Source organism: Trematomus bernacchii, unplaced genomic scaffold (genome assembly GCF_902827165.1).
Source record: "Trematomus bernacchii unplaced genomic scaffold, fTreBer1.1, whole genome shotgun sequence".
NCBI lineage: Eukaryota > Metazoa > Chordata > Actinopteri > Perciformes > Nototheniidae > Trematomus > Trematomus bernacchii.
The window spans coordinates 2,610,066-2,626,119 of NW_022987641.1; the positions used below are offsets into that span (position 1 = coordinate 2,610,066).

General features: G+C 40.5%; 1 protein-coding gene across 3 annotated transcripts; it reads left to right on the forward strand.

Moving 5' to 3' along the window:
- The first annotated feature begins 367 nt into the window (after positions 1-367).
- cracr2ab (calcium release activated channel regulator 2Ab) lies at positions 368-15,909 on the forward strand. 3 transcript variants are annotated; one of them, XM_034133648.1, is made up of 18 exons: positions 368-456; positions 1,169-1,524; positions 3,592-3,703; positions 4,143-4,332; positions 4,439-4,585; positions 6,531-6,621; positions 6,832-6,927; positions 7,767-7,954; positions 8,732-8,803; positions 8,971-9,019; positions 9,128-9,210; positions 9,785-10,454; positions 11,772-11,910; positions 12,840-12,921; positions 13,485-13,599; positions 14,073-14,174; positions 14,256-14,332; positions 15,545-15,909. In XM_034133648.1, exons 2-18 carry the CDS (start codon positions 1,372-1,374, stop codon positions 15,630-15,632), a joined length of 2,454 nt encoding a protein of 817 aa, XP_033989539.1. In that variant the 5' UTR covers positions 368-456; positions 1,169-1,371; the 3' UTR covers positions 15,633-15,909. The 3 variants fall into 3 exon arrangements, 2 of the variants coding, with proteins under 2 accessions (XP_033989539.1, XP_033989540.1); XM_034133649.1 differs by having other exon boundaries at positions 9,878-10,454; XR_004556192.1 differs by lacking the exons at positions 14,073-14,174; positions 14,256-14,332; positions 15,545-15,909 and having other exon boundaries at positions 11,772-11,906; positions 13,485-13,569.
- Positions 15,910-16,054: the final 145 nt, after the last annotated feature.

Below are 16,054 nucleotides of genomic sequence, written 5' to 3' on the forward strand. Positions count from 1 at the left end.
TTAATTTCATATGGCAAAGACATTTCAGTTGTAGCTTTTACCATGACGTAAAATCATCATTCACTAATCAGTCATTTAGGTTTAACCTTTAAAAATGTAAATCCATACTCAACTTCAGTAAACTGCAAGTGGCTGCTTTTACAGTAGTCATAAATCCTGTATAAACAATTAAATTAAGTGTTATTAGACTGCTATTGTCATGATTACAGACACAAACCTGTTGCATACATGTAGCCCACTGAGAGATCTCCCCCCCCCCCCCCCCCCCCCTCTCTCTCGCTGTGGGACGCAGGCTGAAAAGCCTCCAGCAGCTTCCTCATGACATCACATGGTCACAGAGTGACTTCTGTAACGTTCATCTGAGGCAAGACTTCCTAAACACCGAGCGCAGCCGCTGCTCTGTTGACACTCAGAGCGGAAAAAAGGGCTTCACTTCTGCTCCTCATTTGTCAAAAGGTAAGACTTCTTCTGTTTCTGGTTTATTTAAAGACGCCATTTGTAGGTAACCGCAAAGTATTTTAAAAGCTGCATATGTAGTTAAGTTGAGAGGTTTTGGAGCAGAAAGAGTTTCCCACAATAAGGTATTGTTTTAAAGAAAGGCTGCAACCTTTTATGTTTTAAAATTACATATTTAGTGGAGTATAACAGATTTAGACAGTAATCTTAAACAGCAGAGGGTCACATACTTGAGATCTGTGCTTTATTCTTTTTCAAGAAGTCTTTTGAGGATACAAAGGGGAGTGTATGGTTCTTATGTTCAATTTACAGTAAAAAAACACTTTCCCATCACAACAGTTAAGAAAACATATTTTGCCTTCAAAATAACATGTCTGTTTCTTACCCCGGCTCTTAACACTGCAGAAAAGACAGTACAGCTGTGAAATGGTGGTGGGAAAACAAGAATGGCGTGTGTTGTGTGGTACATTACAGCTCTAAATTCAGCCGCCTCTCGGTAACGGCTCCTGCAGGCATTATGCTGTCATGTGTTCTGTATGGCGGGGTCTTAACATAATCCTTTACACTGTGTTTACATACCTTTGTGAGTTGTTCCTGGCTTATAAGAAAAGGGAAGTACTGTATAGGTGTAACAAGTGATGCACTGTTGCATTCCTGTTCTGATCACTTGTGTCTCAAAAATGTCTTCTGTATTTCTGCTGTTCTCTCACAGGAGCCAGTTCTCAGATTAAACCACACAGTTATCAGTGATCTCACCATCTGATGCTACGTCCTGTCTCCGTCGTCATGGCGACTGTGCAAGCCCCACAGCTTTGTATACAGGGCCAGTGAGGAGGCCTGATGTCCTGTTCCCCTTGTGACTGCCAGTGAAATACATGCTGCGTACACCCCGCGCTGCTCCCTAAAGTTTCTGACATGGAGGAGGAGGGCCGGGTGAACGGCTTCGGCCTGAGCCTAGGGAGGAGGCGCTCGGACTGGGGCAGCATCGCCCTGCTGGACAAGACCAAGGAGTTCTTCCAGACCTGCGACGTGGAGGGCAAAGGCTTCATTAGCCGCACAGACATGAGGGTTAGAGATCAGGCTGTGTGTGTTGTTAAAGTGTGTGTCAGCTTGAGGTTGGATGGAGAGACTGAAGTTAAAACATGTAAATCAGAGTTGGGAAGTCCATTTGTTCAAGTACTGCACTTAAGTGCAACTTTGAGGTTATTTGACTTTGAATACGTACATTGCCCTGATAATACTTTTTTACTTTTACTTAAGTAAGATTTGGAATGCAGGAATCTTTATTAAAATGTATTATTATAATGTCCATAAAAGGACATCAAAAAAATCCATCCCAGTTTATCAGTTAAAATGTTGTCAGTTCAAAAACAGAAAAGCAAGACCTCTACATATTTCAGAGGCTTAAAACTGTGTTTTCTGACATTTTTACACAAAGAATTCCGTGAAGGATTATCAAATAGTAAATCTGTTGATCTGACTAATCTACTAGTCGTCGCTGTTGAAAGTCTAAGCTTTCTAGTGTATCAGGAGAGATATTGATGGCATGATTTCCAAGGTGCAACACAGGATTATATTCTTCAAGATAAATCTGCTGGACACTTTCGTTACTGATTTTATATTTCCTTTAAAGCACAAACTATTTGTTTATGGAAGTTTGTTTTCAGTGTCACACTCAACCTTTAAAGTCTCTTATTCTTTTTTGAAAATGTAATGCTGCTCTGCGAATGCATTAATAATAATAATAATAATAATGGGTTTAATTTATAACGCACTTCATATCTGAGTTAAGATCCCAAAGTGCTACAAGCATTTAGCATTAAGCCTCCATTAGGAAGAACAATAGGTCAAGGAGACATTTACCTGGGCCTAGTTCAGTGTCCAGTGGTGCTGTAATGACAGTGAACGGGAAGCGGGAAACACTCTGTCACTGTGCCGTCCTCGCGGCTCAATTCTGGTTGTTTTTTTCCTAACCTTTGCTAAAGGAGCACTTCACCCACTCAACACACACGGACAGTGGCAGAGAAGCACCATTGATGGAAATGTTTAGGTTCACCTCATTCCCTCTCTCACACACACACACACACACAAATCATCTTACTGGCGGTAACAACACACACGCGCCTCTTCAAAGCGCTAACAGTGTCCGAGCTGTCAGTTAAATAGGACAGGACTCTTGTGAGCGTCAGGCCTTTTGTTGCTGTTGTTTGTGTTCAGGGTTTCTAAGTAGAGCTCTCTTCAGTGACACGTAAAAAACAACTCTGCTCCAGTGTTCACTATCAAAACAGAGCTGGAGGATTACAATCACTTTTACAGGCAGAGGTGGAGAACTACTCAGATCTTGTACTTACTGTGAGTGAAAGTAGAAGTACCAGAGTGTAGGAATACTCTTTTAAAAAGTAAAATTGCTATATTCACTGTTCAAGTAAAAGTACAAAAGTATTAGCATCACAATATACCTAAAGTATCAAAAGTAAAAGTAGTCATTGTGCAGATTGGTCCATTTCAGAATAATATATATGATATGTTTTATAATGATTGATCATTAGTGTTATCAAAGCTGGTAAAGGTGCAGCTAGTTTGAATGACTTTGTATACTGCAGGGTAGCTTGTGAATTTACTCCAGGTGGAACTAAAGTCTCATTTAAGAGTTGATTATATTTCACATCATTCATCCACATCTGTGAAGTAACTAAATACATGTAGTGGAGTAAAAGTACACAATTTACCTCTGAAATGTAGTGGAGTAGAAGTACAAAGTAGCGAAAAATGGAAATACTCAAGTAAGCACATGTACCTCAAAAATTGTACCTAAGTTCAGTACTTGAGTAAGTCTACTTAGTTACTTTACACTACTGTTTATAGGTGACATTTATTGAATCTAACTCCCAACCACGTCCAACTTAATATTTGCGCTGCTGATACTCCCTGCTGAGTTTAGTATGGCAGCATTTGAACATCGTGTGTGTGTGTGTGTGTGTGTGTGTGTGTGTGTGTGTGTGTGTGTGTGTGTGTGTGTGTGTGTGTGTGTGTGTGTGTGTGTGTGTGTGTGTGTGTGTGTGTGTGTGTGTGTGTGTGTGTGTGTGTGTGTGTGTGTGTGTGTGTGTGTGTGTGTGTGTGTGTGTGTTCCTGCAGAGGCTCCACAGACAGCTGCCTCTGTCTGCAGAGGAGCTGGAGGACGTGTTCGACTCTCTGGATACGGACCACACGGGTTACCTCACGCTGGAGGCATTCTCCTCTGGATTCAGTAGGTCTCCTGCCCTCTAACGCTTCTATCTGTATACAGCTTACTTTGATCTTACACTATTTTAGCTCTTAATGCTTCGGCACCCTCATATCTCACCGATTCACTCTAGTTGTATGTCCCTGGACGAGCCCTGAGGTCCTCTTCAAATGGCTTTTTAAATAATCCTAAAGTCCCTGTCTATCTATTATAATATGTTCTCATGCTGCATGCATGCAAAAAGATGTTACTGTTCGACCTGAAGTTAATTTCTTGTTTTTTGCTTTGATTTGTGTGCCATGTTGCGAAAAATACTATACAAATAAAGCTTTATTATTATCTTTCAAATGACAATCAAATATGAGTCCAGAAGGTAACTCAGAAGGTCGTTCTCAGAGAAAATGACATGCTGTTTCCCATGCTGCTGCAACACATGAATACATCCTCTGTGGGTTTCTCTCAGGTCAGTTCCTGCATGGCCGGAGGATCTCTGTGACTGATGAGCAGAATCCGGCCCTCGGCCACGGCATTAGGGCCAAAGAAGCCCTCTATCAGAGCCAATGGGAAGCCAAGCTGTCGGGGGTTGATAGTGAAGAGGAGGGACACTTCTGTATGCTGCTGGAGAGCCTGGGGGCCAGTAACGTATTTGAGGAGTGAGTGCAATCCCTGTGTGGTTTTCTTTGGTGTGTTTCAGCAAAGATAATTCCTTCTTGACACATGAATACCCTTCTGCTCCCCCCCCCCCCCCCCCCCCTCCAGTCCAGGTGAGGTGCGCAGTCTCTGGGCTCAGCTCCGGCGGGATGAGCCTCACCTTCTGTCCAATTTCGAGGAGTTCCTGACCAGGGTCACACACCAGATCAAAGAAGCCCACCAGGAGAAGAAGGAGATGGAGAGCGCCCTGCAGAGGTAGTGCCAGTGGTGTACATTTACTTAAAGGGGACCTATCATGCAAAATGCACTTTTGTACATCTTTTATACATGAATATGTGTCCCCGGTGTTCCAGGGAACTCACCAAGTGTCAGAAAACACAACCCTCTCTATTTTCCTCCATACCCAAATCTCTAAAAAAGGGGATGCAACGGATCTGATAAAAACTGATCCAGATTTGAACACTGTCCTGACGTCAGGACGGTGGCGCTACGGCTATTGGGCCAACTCCACCAATCAGGAGGAGACAGCCACGGCCATTGCCGTTCGAAAGCGCTGGAGACGCTGTAGTACATATGCCAGGCCTGTAAGTGGCGCTGTAGTCTGCCACAAAAGCAGCAAAGAAGACTTCCCGCCCATAGTTACCATGGTTACCCTTCTGTTTATTCTCCGCTGTGGCTTTTTTTCTCCCTCCCCGAGGCAAGCGTTTGCAGCTCAATGCAATCCCTCCCCGTCGAGGCAAGCACTGTAATTCTCTCCGGTTAGTCCACCAGCAGATGACAAACACCCACCTCTCCGCCTCTTCCAAGGAACGAGGGGACCGTGCGGCAGAGTTTCAGTTTCAGTTTCTTTCGCCGGTCAAGATGTCCGTTAAAGTTTAAATCTTCCGGACAAAATTAGAAAAGTGCCGGTCAAAGGTCTTCTTTGTTATTTATTGAGCTTTAAAACAAATGAATAACGACTCTATATAATAAAACACCGAGGACGGAGATCTCTTTTTCTCCCCCTCTTCTGACAGCCCAGCAGCTGATCAGAGCACGTCTCCCCTCTCCTGCAGGGGGGCGTGGTCAGCAGAATCAGACCTGTAGACAGCAAACAGCACATAGAGCGAAATGAGGCATGGCTAAAATGCATGATCTGTTTGGTATTTTGAAAACAGAAACGTATAAATATACCTTATATAGGTATGGCCCTACAATATATCATTTAAATATAGCAGGATAGGTCCACTTTAAGCCAAATCTGGAGTACTTCTCACACCACTGGGCAGTACACACATGTACTTGTAGCTCAAAAAGAGAGAGAATTCCCTTCAGCTGTGGAGGGACAGAAGGAAAAAGGTTATGCAGGAAAGAGAGAATGGAAACACTGGGATACAATTGTGTAGTGTAGTGTATTTACCGCAGCAGTGAGGATTCTGGGTTGAAAAGTCCACATTTCTCAATTGGTTCCCACACTCTAAGTGTTTAAGTACTGTACTTTATGTACCATGTGAAGCTAACGTTCTCCTAGTCGCCAAAATAATCTGTGTGTGTGTGTGTGTGTGTGTGTGTGTGTGTGTGTGTGTGTGTGTGTGTGTGTGTGTGTGTGTGTGTGTGTGTGTGTGTGTGTGTGTGTGTGTGTGTGTGTGTGTGTGTGTGTGTTTATATCCCTACCCCACGTTGGTCCTGCAGCCTGCATGCAACATGTTTGCCTGGATTTACTTGTAATTCTCCAAAGTACAACCCTTTCATCCATGTCAAATGACCAGTAATCTGGGGGCCCGCTCTGAAGTCCCCCCACCTCCTGCTGCTGGGCAAATCCATTCAGACTGTGCATTAGAGGAAATTAAAAGTGATACGCATTTTGTTTTTATAGATTCACCAGCAGCATCTTGGAAAGCATTATACAACATTTACAAACTGCAGTGTACTAAGAATATGTGATTTCTACAACCTGCATACTTTCCCCCTGGCACAACAGCTTGTTATTCCTCTAGATTTGACTAATCAGCTGTTTGGGTCTTAGCAACTGTTAGAGTGAAGTAAACACCTCTCCGTACTCTTTTGAAAATGAAGCTGAGTTGCTGCGTGTCTGCAGGTTTGTGTGTTGAGTATTTTCACGTAAGCCGGCCTGAGACAACAATGGCGCTCTGTTCCTAGATATTGTATTATGTCATTGATTCAACGTTATAATTGTAATGTCTTTACTGTCCCCGTGCAGGAAGTCTGCAACACATGACAGTGAGATCCGGTATTTATACGAAGAGATGGAGGCGCAGATAAAAAATGAGAAGGACAGGCTGATACTGAAGGTGGAGCTCAGACACACACACCTCTTTTAGCAACAATAGAACAAAATAGCAGATATTTAAAGTCCCACTCCACTCAAAAATGTGTTTTCTTTATTTCTTCACTTGATTCCTTGGCCTTCACACTGCGGAATGGTTTATTTGTGAAGGGTATTTTACTCATGTCACTTCTCATCACCATATGACCTTTAACCTTTCTTCCTGGTCGAGCAGGACTCTGAGCGTCTTCAGCTGCGCAGCGTCGACCTGGAGCACCAGCTGTCTTCAAAAGAGAAAGAGCTGGAACATATTTTCCAGAAGCAGAAAAGGGTGAGTTCATGTTTTAACCCATGAGTCAAGATAGATTAGCATCTCTTCAAACGGCTCGTTAAACAGACCTTTGGAATTATGTCCAATATAAATAATTAAGAGAAAAAAAGATGGATTCTATTCTTGCGAAAACAAACTTTTTTTTCAAATATTTCATATACTTTAAAACTTAAAAACATGAAAAGATAGATTATATCAAATATAATATGAAATATATTTCATGGAAAAGTTATTATTTTCTCTTAAAGAGGAAAACAAATATGTTAATGTTAATAAATAATGATATAAAAGAAAAACCTCTGGAGAAGAAGTTTAAAATAAATATTAAACATACGGCACACGTTTTTTGTTTCAAATGAGCAAGATGCAGTGTGTATTTACTGCCAATATTCCTGATACTTTGTAAAATAAGGAATTTTAAATATATATTTTTCCATAAATCAAAACAAAGTTTATTCATATAGCATCATTAGGGGCGTTCACACCAAGTACTTTTCCCAGTGTAGTAATATCACAAACACGTTTGTCTCTGGGCTTTACTGATTAACAAACATAGATGACAGTGTGAGAGATAATTAAAATGACAAGAAAATTATAAAAGACATGATAGAATGCGAAATACAAATAAAACGAAATAAAATACATCAAAAACAGGTCAGAATGTATGTGGTTTTGCTACAGTGTATGGTATTAATCCTTCCCTCCAGCTAACATGTGCTGCAGGGAGGGATTTAAAGAGCCGCCACACGGTTCCCTCTCCTCTGCAGACACTCTCTAAGTACTCTCACCCGGCATTAGTGCATTTCATTCCTGTGAACATTCCCCTCTCCCTCTCTCAGTTAGAGCTCCAGTGCCGAGAGCTGAACAGCGAGAAGCAGGAGAGCCACGTGGAGAACGTCAAGCTGAAGATGACCAACGACGAGCTGTCCCGAGCGCTAGAGAACACCAGCCAGGAGCTGGGGCTGGCCCAGGATCAGCTGGGCCTGCTGCAGGAGCAGGCCGCCCAGCTGCAGCAGGAGAAGGAGATGTGGGTACACCTCCAACACATGACTGAGTATCGTTTTTTAACATTCATTTAAAGGTCTAATATGTTGCATTTTCACATTAGACCTATGTTTTCACATTTTTGGTCGCGTGCAATGGCATCTTCTCCCCTTTGAGCTTGTGTCAGTTTCGTGGTTTTTAATGCCAGCAGCTGTCATAATATCTAAATCAGAATCAGAATTGGTTTTATTACCAATTAGGTTTACATGTGTGAAGAATTTGCTTTAAATGGTGCATACAAAGACACAGAAAGAATAATACGTAGCAAAAAATAGCAGTTTTTCTAAAGCTAATTTAAAGCAGTTGCGAAAAATTTAAAATAAAGACAATACAAAATACAAATAAGTGAGAAACTTAGTACAGTCAAATATAGTAAAAATTGCCCTTATAACCAGTTTTAACCGACGTTTTTACAACCGATGTTTAGATCTTGGTTGTTTTCATCATAACCAGATGAAGGATTTTAGTTATCAGAGAAACAAGCAGAGCTAACATTAGCGGATGGCTAGCAGCGTGGACAGGAGACAATGATTCTTAACTTAAAACTGCTCTATTTAGGGTTTTAACTTATCAGATTATTAAATTGAGGAAACATGGGTCGTGATCCCACGCTACTTCACGACGCTACCAAATGCTGTCTTTTGTTATTGTTTTGATTTTGAGCCCCCTAGTGGCAGAAAATGTCATAGTGTGCTTTAAAAAGTGTTTCCTTAGATGTACTTCTACAACATATAAAGTTTGTTGTTATTTCTTGTTTCAGGGAAATGTACAGAGTAACTGAGGGACTGCAGAGAGAGAAGCAGAGCCTCATGAAGCAGCTTGACCTCCTCAGGTATAATCACTTCATCCCATGAACACATCTGGGTTCTACTTTTACTTTTTTGCATTTGGTTAAAGCAAGTTTTGCAGAAACAAAGGTGCTGCTTATGCTTCTTTATGCATACTTTTTGCACAGCAGGTTTAATTGTTCTCATTCATTTCTCTTTTCAATCTTCACAGAGAGATGAACAAACATTTAAAAGATGAGCGAGACATATGCCGAGGCGTGGTGAGTATACATTTCATCGAATTGCATTGCTGCAGCATCTGTCATGGCAACGCCTGATGGATAAAATACCCATCTAACACCAAGATACTTCCCATCTGTTTCAATAAGCCTCGAACGTCCCTCAGAAAGAAGCAGAAACAGAGAGCGGGCCTCAACAATATGTTCGATGACAGCAGCCAGCCGCCCAAAAGGTGATTCATTTATCTTCCAAACACTCGAACACTAATCATCTGGGACAAAGAAGAAATTCCTGCCTCAAAAAAGACGATAACAATGGCAATTATTAAACAAATTACAAGGAATTGGCAAAAAGATAATAACTTAATAACTCACAATGGAAGAGTCTAGTAGATGACATTTATGGAATGGAGAAAATCACCATGAGAATCAGAAACCAAGTTCATATCTTTGATGAAAGATGGGGAAATTATTAGAAGACATTTATAATGACCAGGTGGTAAGATCTGCCAATGAATGTACGTATGAATATTAATGTTGTATCCATTATGTTTAAGCTATATCTTATAAGTTAATTACAATTTATGTTTTTTTTTTTAACCTAATTTCTAAATTGTTAATGTATGTATCTATCTGTGTTTATTTGATTGTGTATGCCTAACTCTAAAGAGGAAAAACAGAGGATATCTGATTCCGTACCCAATCATCTGAAGTAACTGTTCTGTGACTACAATCAGAAACATGTGAGTGCTTTGGCCTCCGTATATTGACCCAGCATACCCTCTGTTTCTCCTCTGTTCTCTAAAGAGCCCCACTGTTTGTGGACGGGTCCTACCAGTCTCTGGAGGCCTTGCCTATAGAGCTCCTTCAAATCGTGTTTGTTGCTTCCTCCTCCTGTAGCGAGGACGACACCCCTAGCCCCCCTTCCACTGTAAGCACCTCAACATTTCAACGCCCCGCAGGGAGGAAAAACTTTGGCTTAGCTAACGGTTACGCCCACCCCGCTCCACCCAAAGCACACGACGTGAAGGCAAAGGCCAAAAAATCACCCGGCAAGATGGCCGCCACAAAGCGAGTTACGGGGAAAGAGAGGGAAAGAGCAAAGAGAGTGGACATCAAGAAGAAGACGGGGATGGAGGACGAGGTTTTGGACGCCCCCCCGGACGGGTGGCCCCTCCGGAGGGTCATCTCCATCGAGGAGGACCACCTGCCCCACCTGCTCCTCGGGGGGCCTCAACCTTTACTGCACCAGCTCAGTGAGGAAGAGGACGAGGAGGAGGAGGAGGAGGAGGAGGATGAGGATGAGGAACCTCAGAGGGACATTGAAACTAGTGTTGTCATAGGAGAAGGCCTCTCCGCCAGCCCATCCTCAAATCCTGTGTCAGCAGTAGCATCAGTGAGGAAATCCCGCTTTACCCGCGCCAAAAATACGCCAATGTCTCCAAGAGGACAGCCCGTGGGGAAGGAGACCCAGCAAGTATGTCCACTTTACTACTTTACCCCTTTAGACATCTTGAAAAGTCTTAAAGTTGCTATTTTTGAATTTAAGCTCATACTTTGGCTCGTCTTTAGATTTATAGTAGGTTTTGGGCTTCGTCCAGTTAGTCCAGTTCTTTTTTTTTCCTGTAATGTTTTAATTGGTTCTCCTTATGTGACCTGTACTAAAGAAAGTAACAGGATAAAAGAAGTACATGAAACAGAACATATTAAGCTCAGTTAGAGACAGAAACATCTGTGGAGACAATATGTAAATGTTATAGTACCACAATCTAAAAATACTCCGTAAAAGTCCTGCATTCAGAATATTACTTAAAGTGGACCTATCATGCTATATTTGAATACTATAGTGTAGGACCATACCTATATAAGGCATATTTATACTTTTTCTTTTCAAAATACCAAACAGGTCATGCATTTTAGCCATGCCTCATTTTGCTTAATTTGACATTTTTTTAGCTCTGTTTTTGCAAGGGCAGATTCTATGAGAACAGCACCATCTACTGGCCTGGCATATGTACTACAGCGTCTCCAGCGCTTTCGAACGGCAATGGCCGTGGCTGTCTCCTCCTGATTGGTGGAGTTGGCTCAATAGCCGTAGCGCCACTGTCCTGACGTCAGGACAGTGTTCAAATCTGGATCAGTTTTTATCAGATCCGTTGCAGCCCCTTTTTTAGAGATTTGGGTATGGAGGAAAATAGAGAGGGTTGAGTTTTCTGACACTTGGTGAGTTCCCTGGAACACCGGGGACACATATTCATGTATAAAAGACGTACAAAAGTGCATTTTGCATGATAGGTCCCCTTTAAGTAAAAGTACAATAGTATTACATAGAATAGGAGGATGAAACCCTCTTTAATTGTCACACATACATTCTACTTATGTGCAATGCCTTGTTTTGTTTAAATTCCCAATGGATCAATAAATTACCTTTTATCTTATCTTATGTTATGCACACAGCACACAGTGACATTTTAATTTTCTGAAAAAGAAAGTTGGTTGTTCGCTTGTTTATAATTAGTGATGCATTAATGTGTCCATTGAATTTATTTGGCAGCTGTTAAAGGATGAGATAACATTAATAACTTGTTATACTGCCAGGTACTTCCATTATAATACATCTTAGTGTATTAGTTTATTTAATTTTTGTATTAATAATTAAAAACCTGCAAAAGTAACTAATGTTGTCAAATAAATGTATTGGAGTAGAAGTATAAAGGAACATAAAAAGACAGCAAATGTACTTAGTTACTCTTCACCACTGAGTATCTGCCCCTGCCTCTTTTATCTGCTCCAGAATACCCATGAAGCCCCCCTGTTTGTCCCGGACCGCCTGTTTAAAGTGGTCCTGGTGGGGAACTCGAGTGTTGGCAAGACGTCTCTGCTCCGCTCCTTCTGTGAGGGCCGCTTCCACCCCTCCACCACTGCAACTGTGGGTGAGAAGAGAAGCATCGTGATGATATTGTTCATGGGGAGGGTGGTGACCTCTGACCTGCATCACATGAAGGGGCTTGTAGAGTCACACTGCCTGGCACACATTGTACTGCAGATTATGTCACTTGTGATAAATATTTCCTCTTGCTTTCATCTTTCCCAAATCCTCACTCGAGCCTTGTTATCTTCACTTTGCCCTCCTCAAACCCCCCTTTCTTCCCTTCTTCCCATTTTCTCTGGAATGAGGAACAGTAAGTATCCCGACTCTCCAGACCCCCTAGTGGCCATTTTTGTGTTTTTCGCTCTGTCAAAAAAAAATGTATTTGACAAATTTAAGTTAAATCAGAGGTGGGAGAAGTACTCAGACTGTAGTACTTAAGTAAAAGTAGAAGTACCAGGCTTTAGGAATACTCTGTTACAAGTAAAAGTATAAAGTATTATCATCAAAATATATTTAAAGTACCGACAGTAAAAGTAGTCATTGTGCAGATTGGTCCATTTCAGAATAATATACATGATAAGTGTTCTCAAAGCTGGTAAAGGTGCAGCTAGTTTGAATGACTTTGTATACTGCAGGGTAGCTTGTGAATTTACTCCAGGTGGAACTCAAGTCTGATTTAACACTTGATTATATTTCACATCATTCATCCACATCTGTGAAGTAACTAAAGGTATTAAATACATGTAGTGGAGTGAAAGTACATGATTTACCTCTGAACTGTAGTGGAATAGACTGAAAAAGTAGCGTAAAATGGAAATACTCAAGTAATGTACAAGTATCTCAAAATTGTGCTTACACTACTTGAGTAAATGTACTTAGTTACTTCCCACCTCTGAGTATACTAAAGAGAAGTGTAGCTGTTCTGTATTAAACTTCTACTCAGATGACTTTGTGTGACATCCTTCTGGTGTTTTGTTGTGTCTCGATCAGGGGTTGACTACAGTGTGAAGACCCTGACCCTGGACAACATGCAGGTGGCCATGCAGCTGTGGGACACGGCAGGGCAGGAGAGGTGAGTTTATTCTTATATCTTTGAGATAGGAAACAAGTGCAGCCATGGGATGTTTTCTTCTTTTTTTTAAATATTCTTTATATTTTTGTTATTGTGATCCCTTATTGTAGTTTCTCAGAAAGAAAAGAAAAAGAGGGATGAAACAACTTGAGAATAATAACAGTTGTAGTAGAGAAAAATAACTTGAATATGTTCAGCTTAAACATAACTTGTAATACTATATAAAAGTATAAATACTTTCTTTAATCCCAGGTTAAACCTAAATAAATAAATATTTAAATCAACTTTAGGTGTTTTTTTCCTTAGTAAAGTACAAATCAACAAATATCAGTGTACAATTAGTATATATATTTAAAATATGAGTTGAAATATATGCACAATTTAAAGTAGATTTCCGTGTACTATTATGCAGAATGCTTTATTGATTGACTGAAGGAAATCCCTTTTGTTGCACTTTTCAAGATGTACTTTCAATACAGTCCAGTAGTCGTGTTTAGGGAGCTTCAGATAGTCATACATGTGTTGAGTGGATCAGTGTGGTGACTGCCCTGTGATTGGCCCAGGTACCGCAGCATCACCAAGCAGTTCTTCAGGAAGGCAGACGGGGTGGTGGTGATGTTCGACGTGACGGTGAAGGAGAGCTTCAAGGCCGTCAAACCCTGGCTCACCAACGTCCAGGTCTGACCTTTGACCTTTGAACCTTGACCCAGCACAGTTCAGTTTTTATTGAATTGAATATGCTATTCCTTACGCTTAATGTTAATAATATCCTACTTTAAAATGTGGACCTCACTGTCAAGTGTCAACATGTATGTATTCAATTGTTGAAATTGCACTTTTTAAGAAATGTCAGGTTGCTCATAATGTTTTTAAAACGATAGTTCATTCAATGTGAACATTTTCAATATAAACAAAGGGATGCATTTGTTGTCGTTATTATGCTATGATTTAATTGTCCAAATGTGGCTGTGTGGCCCCTGAGCTCAAATGAGTTTGATACCCCTGGTTTAAGTGTTGTTATCATTTGCAGGTTGTACTATTCATTATTCGTGCGTGTGTCTCTAGTAGTTCAACAATTGTACCATCCATACATGTAAGAAAGATTCTGAAGATGTCTCCTGTGCTAAATCAGTGCACTCCTCTTTTTTCAGGAGGCAGCAGAAGAAGGGATCCCCATCCTCCTTTTGGGCAACAAGATGGACATGGATGCAGAGAGGGAGGTGTCCTTCAAAGAAGCCGAGCAACTGGCCTTCGTGAGTTTATTTCCAAGCTTGTCGATCATTCTAGTTTACGTGCTCACTCAAAACCATTCTTCTGTTTTGATCCCCGCGTAGGAGAACAAGGTGATGTTCTCTGAGGTCAGCGCGTACACTTCTAAGAACGTGACAGAGTCCCTGACGCACCTGGCCAGGTAAGAGGCAGACTGTGAATCACTTATACACCAGAGGTGGAAGAAGTACTCAGATGCTTGAGTAAAAGTACCAATATGTGTGTATATAATTATACTTGACATTTCTAGATAATATTGCTGCAGCAAGTAGCATGTTACTGTTGGAGACAAACAAAGTTCTGATGACTTTGAGTAAAATATTGAAATAATGTATTTTTTGTGACCCAAAGAGTTAGTCCACTAGTTTAGTTTATAAAGATGTTTTTTGTTAGAAGTAGCTGAAGCTGTTTAATAAATGTAGTGGAGTAGAAGTATAATGTAGCATTACATGAAAACAATCAAGTACCTCATATTTTTACACAAGTACAGTACTTGAGTAAATGTACTTAGTTACTTCCCACCACTGCAAAAGTATTACCAGCAAGCATCATTTAAAGTATAACAAGTAAAAGTAATTATGGGACAGAAAAACTGCCTTTATGTGTATATAATTATATTTATATAAGTGACATTTCTAGATAATATTGTTACATCAAGTAGCATTTAACTGTTGAAGACAAACAAAGTTCTGATTGACTTTTAGTAAAATATTTAAATAATTTGACTCTTTTTGTGACTTAAAGAGAGTCCACTAGTATCCACCTCCACTATTATTTAGAGATGCATTTTGTTAAAAGTAGCTCAAGCTTTAAATTCATGTGATGGAGTAAAATTATATAATTTCCCTTTTTAAATGAAGTGGAGCTGAAGTATAAAGTAGCATTAAATGGAAACACTCTGAAACAACTGAAATGTTGACTTTAATGAAATGTATTACATCAACAGATTCCACATAACTGTATTAGGTTAGCAATACTATTAAGTTTAAATAAACAATATGTAGGTTCAACTTAATATTATTGCTTTCAACTAACCTAATACAGTTATGTGAAATCTGTTGACATAATACATTTAATTAAAGTCAACATTTCAGTTTTTTTGTTTACCTCAAAATTGCAGTTGAGTAAATGTACTTGGTTACTTCCCACTCTGCTCTACACACTCTGCTCATGATAAACAGACGGCGTGTGTGTGTGTGTGTGTGTGTGTGTGTGTGTGTGTGTGTGTGTGTGTGTGTGTGTGTGTGTGTGTGTGTGTGTGTGTGTGTGTGTGTGTGTGTGTGTGTGTGTGTGTGTGTGTGTGTGTGTGTGTGTGTGTGTGTGTGTGTGTGTGTGTGTGTGTGTGTGCCCTCAGAGTGCTGATGGAGCAGGAGGACAGGGTGAGAGACACCACAGTGGTTCTGAGTGCTCAGCCCGTGAAGAAGAAGGCCTGCTGCAAGTGAAGGGGACACTCAATCTGCCAAGTGCTACATCACTTTTTGCCGTGTTGTAAGACAGCAATGAAATCATTGTTGGACTTTATCGTAGAAGGTCTTCTAGCAAACCGTCTTTTTGGCGCAAACTTGAAGAACTGCTGTTTTAATTAGGCTCAGAGGAAGACTTAATTGATAATAAGGTGCTTCTATTTCCTGTAAATAATGCTGTGCTGCCTAATCACAGTAGTGCTGTCTATAAGATTTAAAATGGAAATATATTCTGTATAATAATCACTTTTAATCTTTACCCAATATGTTAATGTAGTTTTATTTAATGTTGACTCTCAAAATGAAGTAAATAATTTGTAATTCATTATAACTGTTTCAATGAAAATCACGTAAAAAGTCAGATTCTTTCACACTTTATTCATCGTCGTGTTTTTTTTGTT